This window comes from Glycine max, chromosome 10 (assembly GCF_000004515.6).
Source record: "Glycine max cultivar Williams 82 chromosome 10, Glycine_max_v4.0, whole genome shotgun sequence".
Taxonomy (NCBI): Eukaryota; Viridiplantae; Streptophyta; class Magnoliopsida; order Fabales; family Fabaceae; genus Glycine; species Glycine max.
Window position 1 is genome coordinate 36,240,490 of NC_038246.2, and position 17,121 is coordinate 36,257,610.

Consider the following 17,121-nt stretch of genomic DNA (forward strand, 5'->3'; position numbering starts at 1 on the left):
TTACTATAATGTTAAGAAAGTAAAAAACAGAAATAGAAACTTAAGCAAAAGTAAAAGCGATAATTAAAGTGCACAACGGAAATTAAAGAGTGTAGGGAAGAAGAAGACAAACACAAGAGTTTTATACTAGTTCGACAACAACCTGTGTCTACATCCAGTCTTCAAGCGACCTGCGTTCCTTGAGATTTCTTTTCAACCTTGTAAAATCCTTTACAAGCAAAGATCCACAAGGGATGTACCCTCCCTTGTTCTCTTTGAACAACCAAGTGGATGTACCCTCCACTTGAACTAATCCACAAGAGATGTACCCTCTCTTGTTCTCAGTTTCAACAACCCAAGTAGATATACCCTCTACGTGTACCCTCCAATGTGTTAAGACAAAGTTCTCAGGCGGTTAGTCCTTTGAAACTTTGTAAAGGGGAAACAAAAGATATCTTAGGTGGCTAATCCTTTGAAATCTTTTGTTTATGGGAAACAGAAGAATCAAAAGAATTCTCAGACTGTGTCGTTTTGAATTCTTTGACAAGGCAGAAGGGAGACACAAAAGAATTCAGACGGTTAGTCTTTTGTTCTTTTGGAAAAGGGAGAAAAGAGACATAAAAAGAATTCAGGCGGTTAGTCCTTGGCGAATTCTTTTTGGTAAAGGGAGAAGAGAGACACAAAAGAATTCAGACGGTTAATCCTTCATTCTTTTGGAAAAGGGAGAAGAAAGACACAAAAAGAATTTAGGCGATTAGTCCTTGTCGAATTCTTTTTGGCAAAGGGAGAAGAGAGACACAAAAAGAATTCAGGCGATTAGTCCTTGTTGAATTCTTTTTGGCAAAGGGAGAAGAGAATGAAAAAGATGAATAACACAAGTTTTTGAACAAAGAACTTTTCTTGGAAGAGAAAGTTTTGAACAAACATTTTTAGAAAGATGAAGAGAAAAAGAATTAGAAAAATTCTGTAGAAAGAAATGAAAGAAGATGTTGAAAGAGATGATGGATGATCAATGAATGAAGGTTTCATGCCAAGGTCACATATTTATAATTTCTTGATGACTGAAGTCAAAACTTGTAACTCTTGGCAATTTCTTTAAAACTAATTACTTAAAAAGTTATGACTTTTGAAAGAATCTTCAGAAACAAGTCACTTGAAAAATTGTGACTTTTGGAAATGAATTTTTCGAAAATAGTCACTAGTAATCGATTACCATTAAGGTGTAATCTATTACACATCGACAAATGTGACTCTTCATTTTGAATTTTGAAAATCTTAACATTTTAAAACACTGGTAATAGATTACATGTTTATGATAATCGATTACAGCTTTGTAAATCAGTTTGAAAAATAATGCTGGTTATTGGTAATCGATTACTACCTTCTGGTAATCGATTACCAGAGAGTAAAACTCTTTGGTAAAAGATTTTGTGAAAACTTCATGTGCTACTCAATGTTTTGAAAAACTTTTTTAATACTTATCTTGATTGGTTCTTCTCTTGATTCTTGAATATTGAGTCTTGAATCCTGATCTTGATTATTCTTGAATCTTGATTCTTGAAACTTGATTCTTGAAAACTTGATTCTTGAATCTTTGGAATTTGCTTGACTCTTGATTCTTTGGCATCATCAAAATAACCTTGGGAGGCATTGCTTCCACAACATTCTCTCTCATATTACCTATGTATTTTGTTTTCTTTCTCAATTGAAACTTGAATGTTTTCTCTCCATGGAGAAAGGCAAGGAACCCATTGTAAGCCATGAGGATTTGTTGGCAATGGTTTTTGAGGACTCAGACACTAAACAAGAGTCTCAATGTTATGAATATTTGCTTGGAATGGTTGTGGAAGACTCGCTAGAGTCTGAACATGTCCTCCCCTTCTACTCGAACCACTAATAAGAGGAGGAGGTGAATTCAAATACGCTATTGTCAAAAATGATTGAAAGTTCAAATGTGGCGTCGTCTTCAAGCGGTCGAAGGTTCAAGTGCGGCAAAAATGATTCAAGGTTCGAGTGCATCGTCATCTTCAAGTGCATCGTCGTCGGTTAGTAACAAAGTGCTCTTGTTCGATCTTAACAAGTTCCCAGAGGATGAGTGTGAGGATGATACTGAGGAGGAGAAAGAAAAAAAACTTGTTGAGCGAACACTGCTAAAAATATATTTTCCTGATATTACTAATGCCATTGTGGAGAGATTTTGTTGGTTCTTTATTAGGTTCATCCATCCATGTTTCAATGTTAGTGGCTTAAGAATATCTTGATGTGAACTTGTTAGTAACATTAATCTAGTTTAATTTGTTCTATTTCTCCATAATCCCATCCATGCGCTTTTTGGCATTCTATTTTATGTGAATATTAGAAAGTTTTTATATTTTGCATTTGATGTACTATTCTCTTTTGGTCCAATAAGAAAGCTTGTCCAAATATATAAGCTAGTAATACATTATATTGAACAGAAAATGATATGACTAGTAAAATCGATGTCAACATGTTTATGTGGCTAGTATCCTTATGGGAAGGACCAAAATATGGCCATGGTAATTTTTGTGACTAGGAACCTAATGGGGTTGACAAAAAAAAATGAGGAACAACAAAAGCTACTAGATATAAGGACAGAGAACACTACATAGTAAATTAAGAACATAAACTAGGAGTATTAGAGAAAGAACAAAGCATAACTAAACAAACATAATTAAAAGTACTAAGTGGCTACATTATCATTTCCACCAGCAAAGAAACAAAGTCTTTGAGCATAACCAAGTTACAACGTTTCAAAAACAAGAGGAATTCTTCCAAACAAGTCTAGTAAAAAAAATAAAGTCTTACAGTGGATTCCATTCAATCAACCTACATGTCTTAAGTAATCCACCACTGCTTGGACCAAAGATGGATCACAATTTAGTTGCGTAGGAAGTCCTCCTTGTCTTTATTGCATGTCTTTCTTACAATGGGGGATTTTATACCTATTTGAACCCCTAACTTTCATAATCTCAATCATACAAGCTTGCAAAGTTACAAATATTTTGTTTGATTATGATGTTGTGAAGTCAAGGAAAGATTTTTCTACTGCCATGATTAGGTCATCTGTAGTTTTAGGAGCCTCTTTGTGTTGTAATGACCGAATGACATTAAAGAAGCCAAGATCTAAGACGTTAAAATCTAGCGAGTTTAGGGGTTGAGAAACCAATCGAATGTCAAAATCGCCTTCACTAGCAGCTTGATGGAAGTCGTTGTCATCTTCATCAATGTGACATGGAACATTGTCTTGTTGTATGAAAATATTTTCTCCTCTATCTCCTATTGGCCATTTAGCTTTGATTGCAGGCAACACATGGTGAATAAAAAAATGCTTGCTTACTTGTTTATTTATTGAAGATATTGGTTTTTTTTTCATAGTCCCTGCATCTCTGTTTGCACTCCTTCTCTTTGCCGGTTCCTTTGTAACAAATGGAAAAATACCAATCTTGCCATCAAAAGTCTCATTTCCGTTAGAGTTGAATCTTGATCTAGCCACGACACATAAGAACATAACCTTACAAATGAAATTCTTGCTTCTACATGTTCGATGTGGCTCCTCCTCCCCAGCAGCCAAGTAATAATTCATAGAGTTCTTGGTCATATGAAACCACTTTTCATCAATGAATACATGTCGTGCATAGATTTAAACATTGGATTATGTGGAATGGTTTTGATTATCAAGCATGGATAAGAAAAATCACAAGCGAGACTTTCATCTTTCAAAAAGGGCTTGATTGCATTTGAATGTCGTCGTATAATTCCATACTTATGGAATCTAATGAGTGATGTTTTGTTAATCTCCAATGCATGCGATAGAGACCTTAAAGTAGTTTGCTTTGAAAGAGGAATCTCACGAATTCTTTCAATATCCAATCCAATCCTCTTCCTTCCATAATTTTTGGTCTTCTTGTGCAATGTTTCTCCGATTTCCCTAAGTTGACGCCATATACATTGAATGACTCTTCTTGAAACGCAGTACAATGTGGCAATGTTCTTTGTTGTACCTTCCTTCAGCTTTCCATTATAAACTGAATTTAACAAGAGACAACAAACGAACCTACGCTATTCATTTGATAAGAATCTTCGTTGCTTGTTTAATGTAGCATCTGTATTTATAGGAAATTCCGTTTCTGCATTTGCTTCCTCCTCTTGGCCATCACTCATTACCCCGTGTAAGCTTGCATCTTCAGTGTCGTCAGCCATACCATCTTCTTCCTTGTCAACACTCATATCAAAGTCCATTTCAACACTTGGAAGATCATTCAAGTCCGGCAGCTGAGATTGATTTCCCTCACCACTGATGGGTTGTTGAGAATTTGCTCCATCACCACTCATGGTACAATATTCAAATCAATAGAATTTGAGGATTTTGATTGTACGTTATTGGCATCATTATTCAATAATGGAGCTTCATTTTCGTTTTCTGTTTCAGGGACTACATTCAAGTTGAAATCCAAGTTCACACTTTCATTGTTTATGGTGTTTGTGAAGAGTAGGATACCTCTCTGATGCCGTGAGCTTAAAATCAATTTCAAACTTCACCTTTGGTATTTAAAGATACAAAACCCACACTAAAAAATGAAGGAATTTTTTTAAATAATTAGTTCAATTACCATAACCATTATTAAGAGATTGATAGTAGAGAATAATGATCCTTGACTTGTTAATTCTTGATGGCCACTGGGTAAGATTTCATTATAAGAGAGATTCAAAGTTGCTATTGGTCTATATTCATTGATGAAGATAATGGAGTGATCACTAATGTGTGTTGTTTGTTGAAGTGGTGGAAGAGAAATATTGATATTGAAGGTTGTTATTGGTCCATATCCATTAATGAGGATAGCAGAGTAATGGTTGAATATTAATAATGGTGCGGAAGAGAGAGAATGTGAAATAATAATTTAGGCTAAGCATTTAATTAGTTATTAGTGGAATTAGTTGGATGTGTAATTATGTTAGAGTATAATTGGAAACTTGTTTTATTTTCAGACATATTAATGACTTAACTTTTCTTCCTTGGTCTTGATGATTCGGTTGAAAGTGACCAATATATAGGATTGGAGGGAGTATTTACTAACATGACGTAGTACACTTTAATTTAATTATTTAATAAATAATGTATTTTTACTTTTATTAGTTTTATTTAAAATATATTTTTGAAATGGTTTTATTTAATAGTTTTATTTAATGTATTTTTTATATTTAATATTTTCTATATTTTTTATATGGTTTTATTTAATATTTTCTTAATTTTGGTAGATTATTTTATTAATATATTTTCTATATTTAATATCTTTTATATTTTTTGATATGATTTTATTTAATGTTATCTATATTTTTTGTATATTTTTTTATTTAATGCATTTTCTATATTTAATATCTTATGTTTTTTTATCTGACTTTATTTAATATTTCAGACACTTCGAATTCCTCGCTCACATGCAATTGTAGCGTGTGTTTTTTACAATTTAAATTACGATGAGTTTTTTTGATCTTGTAAGCGAAGATAAATGACTTCAATTTTTAGGTCTATATTTTATATCTGATCCTTCGAAGCGACAAACACACCTCAAAAAAGGTCAACCACTACTCCTATATATAATGAGATGAATGAACCAATCTCAAATAGATCTAAAAATACTCATTGTGTAGGACTGAAGGACATAATCGTAACAACTCTCCATATAAGCAAGTTGACAACTAATATTATTTCTACTTTTTATGCTTTTGTTTAATTTGTATTGTTTATTTTATATTAATGTATTATGTTATTTTTATTTTAACAAATACTTTATTAGTAAATTATTTTCTATTGTTAATATTTTTGTTAAACGAATATGTAGTACATTTTAATTTTTTAATTTAAATTTAAGTATTTTGAATATTTTTTTTAATTTACAAAAAAATCATAATCCTTAAAATTAGTAAAAAAATATACAAAATATTAAATAAACTCATATAAAAATGTAGAAGATATTAAATATATAAAATATATTAAATAAAATAATATAAATAATATAGAAAATATTAAATAAAATAATATAAAAAATATTAAATAAAACTAAAAAAGTAAAACATATTTATTTATTAAATAATTAAATTAAAAATTATTTACAATTTTCCTAAAATGAAAAAAAATTGAAACCGTAAATTCATTTACGACTTCAATAATTTTTTTAAAATATACGACTTTAAAGTTATAAAATAAAAAAAAATTCTTGTAATTTAAAATTTACCTCAAATGATAAATTAAAAAACAAAAATTACACCCTTCTGATACTTTCCCCGAGAAAATAAGAGACTATAAGAGATAAAGATAAAACAAATCAAACTATACAAAGGGCAAAAAAAAACAACAAAATGCAGGAGGGAGTGAAGCGAGGCATTTAACTCAAGTAAACAAAATGATCGGACTCATATCTCGCGAAGATGTAGCTTCAAATTAGCTGCCGATATAAAAAATCTTGGTAGTAGAGGATCTGTGCTTGATAAGTATATCTGTAAAAAATTTTAAGTCTTACAACATAATCTTAGTAAGTCTCAAGATATACAACTCAATTCAACTTTTTAATGAAAAAAAACTCGAGCAAGTAGATATATATCAAACATAGATAATTAATTATTAATAACAGTTGATATAAGTATTAATTATTTGAATTTCTTAATTAAGTAATTCAAGATTTTAAATTCTAATTGACCATTTGATATCAAATAATAGTATTGAGAGAGAAATATCTATTTCCTGTACGCTTAAAGTTCTTAATGAAAATTTATTATTATTTCCAATGGAGAAAATTTAGTATCAATAACATATTAAAAAAAAACATTGATAATTAATTATCAAGACATGGAATAATAGCAAATTATCTATAGCATATAGCCATACAGTCACGTATTGAGGATAGGAGAACAAATGCACCAAGAAGGAAACTATGCCCCTGATCATATATCATATGCACTCTTTTCCGGATGAAAAGGCAATTAAATTTTATTTACTTTTACATGTGTTAGTGGTGTTGATGTGGCTTCACATTGAGAATCCAACGCATGAATTATCATAGGAAGAATGCTCTAAACATTTGATTCTTTGCACATGAATTATTAGACAAATAGGAAATTAGTACATGATGTAAATCAGATTCCAATTAATCTCAACATAATACATATCACTAAAATAAAATTAAAATTGATTGTGTTGTGTAGAGATCGGTAATATCTGATAATATAGGATTATCTAAAAATTATGGGTTATGAATTGTGATGCTAGAAAATATTTTAAGAGATAATTAAGAAAACAAACTAAAAAAAATACATAAAAATTAAAAACGAAATGATGCTATATATGGTCTTCGCATTAGATGGACTTAGGCCCAAAAGATGGGTTGAATGTAATCAAATGGGTGCTTGGGAATAAAGTGATGGGATAGGAAAGATTAATATGCATTAAAATTAAAATTGAATCGTTTAAATATTATTTGAATTTAATGTTTATAAAAAATAATTTTTATTATATTTTATTTATCTTTTAATCGAATTTTGAATTAGTCAAGATTTAAATTTTTTTGGATGAATCTAGAGGGTTAAGATAAAAAAATGAATGGTTTAGTTTTACAAGTTGCAGCTCAATGTTGTGAGGGAAAAGAAAATACTACTTGTATTTTAAAGAGTTTTTATATAAACAATTTTTGGTTTATGTATTTTTTTACCAGAAAAGTTAACAATAAACTGAGTCCAACACTATCTTATCATACAACAATTTTTTCTCTAAAAAAAACTATATAACAAAATTTTGGGTCCTGAAAAAAATAATTTAGGTAATTGAGCCAAAAGAATACTGGACTAATAACATTTCAATTTGCCTACAATATTTGGCTATACATACAGTTTGTATCGCATGCACAAGGCTACAAGAGATAATCATTAGATAAAGTTGGATCCAGGGGCATAAATTTTGTTGAAATACACGCTGTATATGAGTATTTCCAATGCTTAGTTCTTAACAAGTTAGTATTGTATTTAAGAATATATAGAACTAAATCGGCTAGTTCTTAAAAAGTTTAAATAGTTTTTTTTTTTTAAATTCAGTTATTTCTCTAAATTAAGTCTTATTTAATTTTCAGTCTTATTTAAAATTTTATTAATTTTGTAAACAAATATAACAAAAATGATCCAACACAAGGACTTGCTTTGGTCTAGATTCTCTATAGCCATTAACGTAATCGATGAAAAGTAAAGAAGTTGAAGATCAATGGAATATTCTTTACTAAGATGTTTTACTTTCTTATCATATTTGATATTTTTAATTGATTTTTTTTATTTTTGGATTATATATATATATATATATATATATATATATATATATATATTGCATATTTATAATTTTAAAATTAAAATGCCAATGAATTATTATCTTGAAATAAAAATAAATATAAAATACAAAAACTAATCAAAGTCATCTAAAGTAATAAAGTAACATTAAATTTTAGGTGTATAATGTGTAAGCTTATAACGTGTATGCATGATCAATGCAAAGGACACATGTACTATATCGTAATTAATATTTATAGCAAATAAAACTAATATGTTTTTTTTAAAGATAATAAAACTAGCTTCCTAGTGTCTTCCTTTTGTATTACTTTCATATTATATTAAAGTAGAAGCATCTAAAAACAGCACGTTTCACAAAAAAAAAAGAATAAAAGAAACATATAAAAACATTAGTAGCAGGCAACTAACCAAACAATCTACTTATATCACATATTAATATAATATTGAGAAATAAAAGAAAAAAAAAAGATCTCAAGGATTAAAACTTCTATCCCTAAATTTTGGACCTATATTTTGATAGCATTAGTAACATAATTGATATCTGTAGACTCATCATATTTATAACACCTATTCAATTGAACATTTGATTTAATAATAAGAAATTATTAATCACAAAATATCAAAATCACTTATATATATATATATATATATATATATATATATATATGTATATATATATATATAATTTAAAATTATTAAATTTATTGTTATATTTTACTCAATAATTATATGATATAAAACAGAAGTTATATATCCATCTTTATATTGTTCAATGAACACCTTAATGGTAAATATATAAATATTTTGTTATTAAATAGATCAATAATGATATTAAATTCTTTTATATAAATTTATATTTTTTAAATTAATAATGTTTTTTTTAAACTTTTAAAAAATTTAAAAATTTAAAATGAATTCTGTGCATCCCACGAGTTGGAATCCTAACTATATAATAAGGAAAAATAAGCATCAGGTTCCAACTTAGAAAAGAGTTACATTTTTTTTCTTCAGATTATATATTGTTTGATAATAATATTTTTAATAATTTATAGATATATCTAAGAACAATGAATGCAAAACATGAGCTAGTAAAGTTATTTATAATTATATATTATTGGTTCTTTCTACACACTGTATGTTGATTTTAATGAATAAAGACAATGTAAAAAAAAAAAAATAGAGAGAATAATATGGAAATATTTTGAGGAGAAACAGAATCATAAGAGTACTTTTATTCAGCTACCACACAATATATTTATAACGCTTGCAGTAGTAAAAAAAAAACAAAAAAAACTAAACAGAAATACTTTCTCCTAAAGTTTAGCAACCACTACTTTGACTAAAAAGACTTATTCAATAACTGAAATAATAAAAGATAAAAATGTCACGTGCATTCCATAAAGTAGTTTTCTTAACACTCCTCCTTGCTTTAGGATATGCAAAGTCCTAACTTCTTTCTTAGAAATTCAAACTTGCTAGCTGGTAGTGGCTTGATTAATAAGTCTGCAACCTGGTTTTCTATTTTGCAGTAAACAAGAACAACAACTCCATCTCTCTGCACTTTGTTTACAAAGAACAACTTGATATTAAAATGCTTAGTTTTCCCATGAAAAATAGGATTATGGGAAATGACTATGGCAGCTTCATTGTCAACAAAAATCTGTGTACTCTCCTTCTGCTCTATGTTAAGATCAATCAAGATTTTTTAAGCCACAAAACTTGGTTAACAGCAGCGATAACAATAATAAATTCGGCTTCAGCTGTAGAGTGAGCAACTATATCTTATTTTTTTTTAGCTCCATGAGAAAGCACCTGATCCAAAGCTAAAACAGTACCCTAAAGTACTCTTCATATCATCGATAGAGCCACCCCAATCACTATCTGAGAAACCTGTTAACTTGAACTCTTCAGTTTTCTTGAACTTGATGCCAAAATTACTAGTGCCTTTGACATATCTTATCACCCTTTTTGCAGCCTTGAGATGCATTTCACTTGCACAATTCATAAACCGAGATAAAATGCTTACATCATTTAAAATATCAGGTCGAGTTGCTGTAAGATACATCAAACACCCAATCATGCTTCTGAAATATGCTTGATCTATCTTCTTCGTTCCATCTTCCTTGCAATGTTTTTCCTTTTGATTCATTGGAGTGCTAATTTCTTTGCATTCTTCAAGTTTAAACTTCTTTAAAATCTCCTTGGCATACTTCTTTTGACAAATGAAGACCTCATGTTCTCTTTGTTTGATCTCCATGCCAAGAAAGAAGGTCATCAAACCAAGGTCTGTCATCTCAAACTCCTCCATCATTTCTTTCTTAAGCTTTTCCACAAGACTTGTGTTGCTTCCTGTTACAAAGAGATCATCAACGTAGAGTGAGATGATAAGAATGTCAGCTCCTTCACTCTTAACGTACAATGTCGCTTCAGCTAAGCTTTTGGCAAATCCCAAGTTTAGCAAATGTTCATCAATTCTGCTGTACCAGGATCTTGGGGCTTGTTTCAGCCCATAAAGAGCCTTCTTGAGGAAATAAACTTTATTGCTCAACGTAGATTTCTTCTTGTAAGAAACCATTTAAAAAGGCTGATTTAATGTCAAGTTGATAGACTTTCCAATTCTTTTGCGCAGCAACAACAAGCAGCAACCTTATGGTGCCCAATCGAGCAACCGGTGCAAATGTTTCTGAGTAATCTACTCCAAAAACTTGAGCATAACCCTTCACCACAAGTCTTGCCTTATGTTTATTAATGCAACCATCAACATTAAGCTTAGTTCTATATACCCATTTGACTCCAATCACGTTCCTGTCTTGAGGTCTTTCTACAAGATGCCAAGTTTGATTTTTCTCTATCATTGAGAGCTCCTCCTTCATTGCAGCAACCCAAATTTGATTTTTCTTGGCTTCTTCATAGTCTGTAGGTTCACATACAACAATATTGCACCTGTCATAAATATCAGAGAGAAGTCTAGTACCTCTTACTGGAACATCATCAACAAGCTCATCTTACCAATTTTCTGAACTTGGTGCAGGAAAGTTTAAGTTCAGATGTCTAAGGGCTTGATTTATCATCCTTGGATTATCCCAATTCCATTCTTCATCTTCCACAAAGTGAACATCCCTGCTAACAACTACTTTTTCAATTAGCAGTTGGAAAGTTTTATAAGCTTTGCTAACTGTGCTGTAGCCTATAAAAATTCCTGTTAATGCTCTTTTATCTAGCTTGTCTCTCTTGCTCTGCGGAACATGAGTAAAGCACAAACAACCAAATATCTTAAGAAATTTCAGAGATGGTTTGTAACCATACCAAACCTCAAACGATGTTTGATCCTTCAATGCTTTGGTGGGAAGTCTATTTTGAAGAAAAACAACAATACTTGCTGCCTTTGCCCAAAATTTCTTTGGCAAATTCTTCTCATACAACATGCATCTCGTCATCTCCAAGATATATCTATTTCTCCTCTCACTAACCCCATTTTGTTGTGGGGTATAGGGACTGGTAAGTTGATGTTCAATTATGGAATCCTCACAAAATTGATTAATTTTTGCAGATGTGTACTCGGTGCCATTGTTAGACCTTAAATTTTGAATCTTGAGACCGCTTTCATTCTTTACCTTGACTTTGAACTTCCAAAAAATTTCAGCCACCTCTGATTTGAACTTGAAGAAAAAAATCCAACACATTATGGTGAAGTCATCAATAAATATAGTGTAATACATATTACCTTTCAATGAAGGTGTTCTTTGAGGCCCCCAACATCTGTGTGAATCAATTGCAACTTTCTTGATGCTCTCCATGATGTCTTTGGAAAAGGTTTTCTATTTTGCTTGCCAAATTGACAAGCTTTGCAATTTGACATTTTTTTTCTCAAGCATAGGGACATCAAGCGCTAACCTTTTTTCACTCAACTGTAACAATGCTTGATGATGATAATGCCCAAGCCTTTTGTGCCAGATTTCTGTGTGATTCTCTATGAGAGAGAAAACAACTTGCTCCTCCTTCAATGGATTTAGAGCAAAACTTTTTCCTTTCATTTTTACCTTGAAGATTTCTTGACCAGCTACATCTTTAATTAAGCAATATTTGTCTTCCAATACAACTTTAAATCCTCGTTCAATCAATTGGCCGACACTTAATAAGTTTTGGTCAATTTTCAGAATGAATAGGACATCAGCAATACATCTTGTGCCTGCAGAACTTGTGATTGCAACTGTCCCCTTTCCTTTGACTAGGATATAATCACCATTACAAATTCTGACTTTGGTGACATTTGTTGGCCTCAAATCCTTGAAGAGTGCCCTATCAAAGGTCATGTGATTGGTACAACCACTATCAATCAACCAACTTTCACTTGATTCACTACTCAAGAAGCATGTGGCCACAAAAAGTTGGTCCTCCTCCTCTTGATTAGCAATCTGAGCTCCCTCATCATGGTGATTTTTGTTGGGGCAGATCATTGCTTCATGCCCTATCTGGTTGCACTTGTTACATTTTGCATCCGGTCTCCTCCAACATCTAAAAGGTGCATGAACTTTTCTGCCACAATGTTGACAAGGTGGAAAGTTTTTATTTCTTCCCTTGCCTTTGATTTTGCTGTCTGTTGTGTTTTCACTGGTTGACACCTGATTCTGCTTGAAAAAAATTCTTTTTGCTTTTATCATCTTCATTATGTTTGGCAGGCAAAGCACCTTCGACAACACGATCTTGCGTCATCAACCTTCACTGCTCTTGAGCTTGCAGGGCATGTAACACTTCTATCAATGTGATTTTCGACAGATCCTTTGTGTTCTCCAATGAAGCTATAGATGCTTCATACCTCTCCGACACCGTTACCAAAATTTTCTCTACAACTCTCGAATTAGAAAAATCACTTCCCAACAACTTTATCTTGTTGCCAATACCCAACAATTTGTTTGAGTATTCTTTGATTGTCTCTGACTCTTTCATCCTTTGAAGCTCAAATTCCCTTCTTAAATTTAGCACTTGCATGCTTCATATTCTATCATCTCTAGCATATTCCTCTTTCAGATAATCCCAAATTGCTTTGGATGTTTTGAGAGTCATGATTCTGGTGAATATCATTTGTGAAACACCAGTGAACAAACATGACCTCGCCTTTGCCTTCTTCATCTTTCTTTCCTTGTGATTTTTAATTTGGGCCATGGTGGGATTTTCAGGCAGTGGATATATTTCATAATCCTCTTCCACAACATCCCACAAATCCAAAGACTCCATGTAGGATTGCATTTTCACTTCCCAAAGATCATAATTCTCTCCATCAAAGATTGGAAGAGTTACGTGGGAAAAACTTGCTTCACCTTCCATGGTATAGGTCCCATAAGAATAAAGCTCACGATACCAATTGTTGGTTTTAATGAATAAAGGCAATGTTAAAAAAAAAAACAGAGAGAGTAATATGGAAATATTTTGAGGAGAAAGAGAATCGTAAGAGTACTTTTATTCAGCTACCACACAATATATTTATAATGCTTGCAGCAACAAAAAAAAACAAAAAACAAAAAAGCTAAACAGAAATACTTTCTCCTAAAGTTTAGCAACCACTACTTTGACTAAAAAGACTTATTCAATAACTGAAATAATAAAAGACAAAGATGTCACATGCAGTTCATAAAGCAGTTTTCTTAACAATGTATATCTTTTTTATATTCAACAATTATATCATATCAAACTATTTTTTTTCCATTTATCTTATATTATGAAATGAATACTTAACAAAAAATAATTTTATAATGAATTAAATTATATATCAATTTAAACAATGTTTTTTTGGTTATTGAACACATGTAAGTATGTATTATAATATCTTAATGTTTAGTTAATATAAATAATATGTATTTATATGAAATGTATAAATATTGGTAAGATAATATCAAACTTGAGTGTATGTAAATCATAATTTTATTTTACTATTTATGATATACTTTTTTTTTCTAAAATAGTTGGAAATATTTAATTTATATAAAAAATGATAACATTAACCGGTGCATCTTATCGATCTGTTTATTCCACAGCGTGTATTCAATATAGATAAACCCATTTATCATGTGAAAGCAGGTGGAATCTATTTTTGTCTTTTATACTAAAGTTTGTGACCTTCAAATGAAATGTGTAGTCACGTCCCCTCTCATAATTGAGATTTTCTTTAGTTTAGGTATTTTGCCAGCTATAGTTGCATGTGATTTGATGCAAGTCAAATTTTGGCTACCGCATTCAATCAGACCCGTGTGACCTGGTCACATTCTCAAACCATTAATTGCACACATAAAAGAGAATGCTTGTTCCATTACATTTCCTATATATATAGTCCTTATTTTCATGCACTTTTTGTCAAGAGAGAAAAAAATATGGGGAAAACACTTTGGTCCTTTGTGGTTTTCACATGCCTTTTGATTCCTCTAGCAGTTGCAGATTGGAACATACTGAAGCTGCAGACACAAGATGGATTGAAGATCAGCCTGAAGAACTATTGTGAAAGCTGGAGGATGAATGCGGAGCTGCACAACATTAGGGACTTCCAAGTTGTGCCTGAAGAGTGCACTGAATACATAGGAAAATATGTTAAGTCCACACAGTACAAAGTAGACTCACAGAGGGCATCTGAAGAGTGCTTGGTTTACCTTAGCACCAGCTGTAATTTGAAGAAAGATGGATTCGATGCTTGGATTTTTGACATTGATGATACCCTGCTTTCAACTGTTCCTTACTACAAGAATAATCTATATGGGTAATTCTAAAATTCACTCTCATTTGCTAACCTTATCACGATGTTTCGCTATTAAGTTGCTCTCTGTTTGGAAGAGCATTTACAAGATTATTTTTTGTTAAAATTGATTTTTAAGTGACATGATTTTTGTTAGATGTTTTTATTACTAAAAGTAGTAAAATTTAGTATAGATTTTTTTATCCAACGCATAAATTATTTAAAATTACTATAATTCAGAATCAATTCTGAATCAAGAAATCAATTTCTCAATATAACACCAAACACACGAACATTTATCTAAAATCGTGTTAGCCTTCTTCAGCATGATTTTGAATCATATAATGTGAATCCAAACATGCTAGCTATATAGTTTAAATTGCTTACTATTTTGAATCATATAATGTGAATCCAAATCGTGTATAGCTCAGATTGCCTGCTAAACTATTTGGTTCCTAGCTATATAGTTTAAATTGCTTACTTACCCAATATGGTTCTTACTTTGATCTCCTTGTGCTTACAAATAAGCAATCTCAATGATGATGGATTTCTTTGGCAATAGGGGAAAGAAACTGAATGTGACATCTCTAGAGGAATGGATGCGCAAAGGCAATGCACCTGCTCTTGATCACTCATTGAAGCTATACAATGAACTTAAATCCAGGGGTGTGCAAATCATTTTGGTTACTTCAAGGAAGGAGCATCTCAGATCAGCCACAATTGACAACCTTGTCAAAGTTGGTTATTATGGGTGGACTAAAATTGTCTTTAGGTGAGTACTATTTAACCCTCTCTCTCATTAACTTTCACTACTATTTTTTCTTTCACCTATTCTCATTTTCATTCTAAATCTTTTTCTTTTTCTTTATTTTTTTAATCTCTCTGCAGAGATCCTGCTAATGAATTGGTGTCAGTGCAAAAGTACAAGTCTGATGTGCGAAGGCAAATAATAAATGAGGGTTATCGCATTTGGGGCATTGTTGGGGACCAATACAGTAGCATTGAGGGGATTCCAAACCCCAGAAGGGCATTTAAACTCCCAAATCCGATGTACTATGTTGCCTAATGTATCTCATTCACTGTGATTGCATTATTTCTCCCTCATTTTCAACTTATAGAAAAGATAATTTGTTGCAATAAGTTAAACAAAGCCAACCAGTAACTTGTAGGTAGAGGTGAAAATACTTGAAAAGATTTGTGCCGTGCAAATTTACCAACTAATGCTCAATACTTCAATAGCATCATTAATAATATTTGTTTCATGTGGACTAATATTATAAGACAATTATATTAGTTATTTATCATCTGTGGATTTTATTTTATGTGATCAAATTAAGTGAGCCCGTTAGACAACCAAATTAGATGATATGAACTTAAATGAGTAGATGTCAGTGTTGACCCATTAGGGGATAATGAGAACCCAATTAGGTTAACACACCATAAGAAGACTATGGTTCCCAATATACCGAGCCGTCATAGTTTCTTTTCTTCAGATCTGAAGAGTTACAAAGGTCTTATTAAGAACTAAAAGGTTCCGGTAGAGGAAGAACCATGAAGCCACCGGTTACCTACGGATTCAGATTCCGTTGCATTTGTTGATCAATCATTATGGATCCATGTATTCCAAAAACTCTTCCTAATAATCTAATGTAATGTGTTCTTGGTGGTTATTGATATTTTAAAAGGATCCCCTAAAATTTCAACAAGTGGTATCACAGCCGCCATTATTATTAGATTATTGAGATTTAAAGTTATTCCAATTATACTTGGATTGTTTTGGTTATATGAACCGAAGTTTTTTTTTGAGCAACTCATATTAATTGTTGGTAAATTGGATATTTGATTTAAATTCGGGTGTATTTATTTTTTTTTAACATCGTTATTTGGATTTGTGAACGGCTTCTCTTCATGACTATTGTTCATAATATATATAAGGAAGTTTTTTGTGATTGCAGTTTTTGTTTTTTTTATTTGTTATTTTTTTTGTTAAAAAAAGGAAGAGGAAAGTTATATAAGGGAGTACATAATGAAAATGTCTAACTTGACATCAAAACTGAAAGGACTTAAGATAGAGC

At 31.2% G+C, this 17,121-nt stretch overlaps 1 protein-coding gene across 1 annotated transcript; it reads left to right on the forward strand.

Moving 5' to 3' along the window:
- The first annotated feature begins 14,675 nt into the window (after positions 1–14,675).
- On the forward strand, positions 14,676–16,191 carry HAD1 (acid phosphatase). The gene is made up of 3 exons (NM_001255226.3): positions 14,676–15,070; positions 15,609–15,818; positions 15,935–16,191. Exons 1-3 carry the CDS (start codon positions 14,691–14,693, stop codon positions 16,110–16,112), a joined length of 768 nt encoding a protein of 255 aa, NP_001242155.2. The 5' UTR covers positions 14,676–14,690; the 3' UTR covers positions 16,113–16,191.
- The last annotated feature ends 930 nt before the right edge of the window (positions 16,192–17,121 follow it).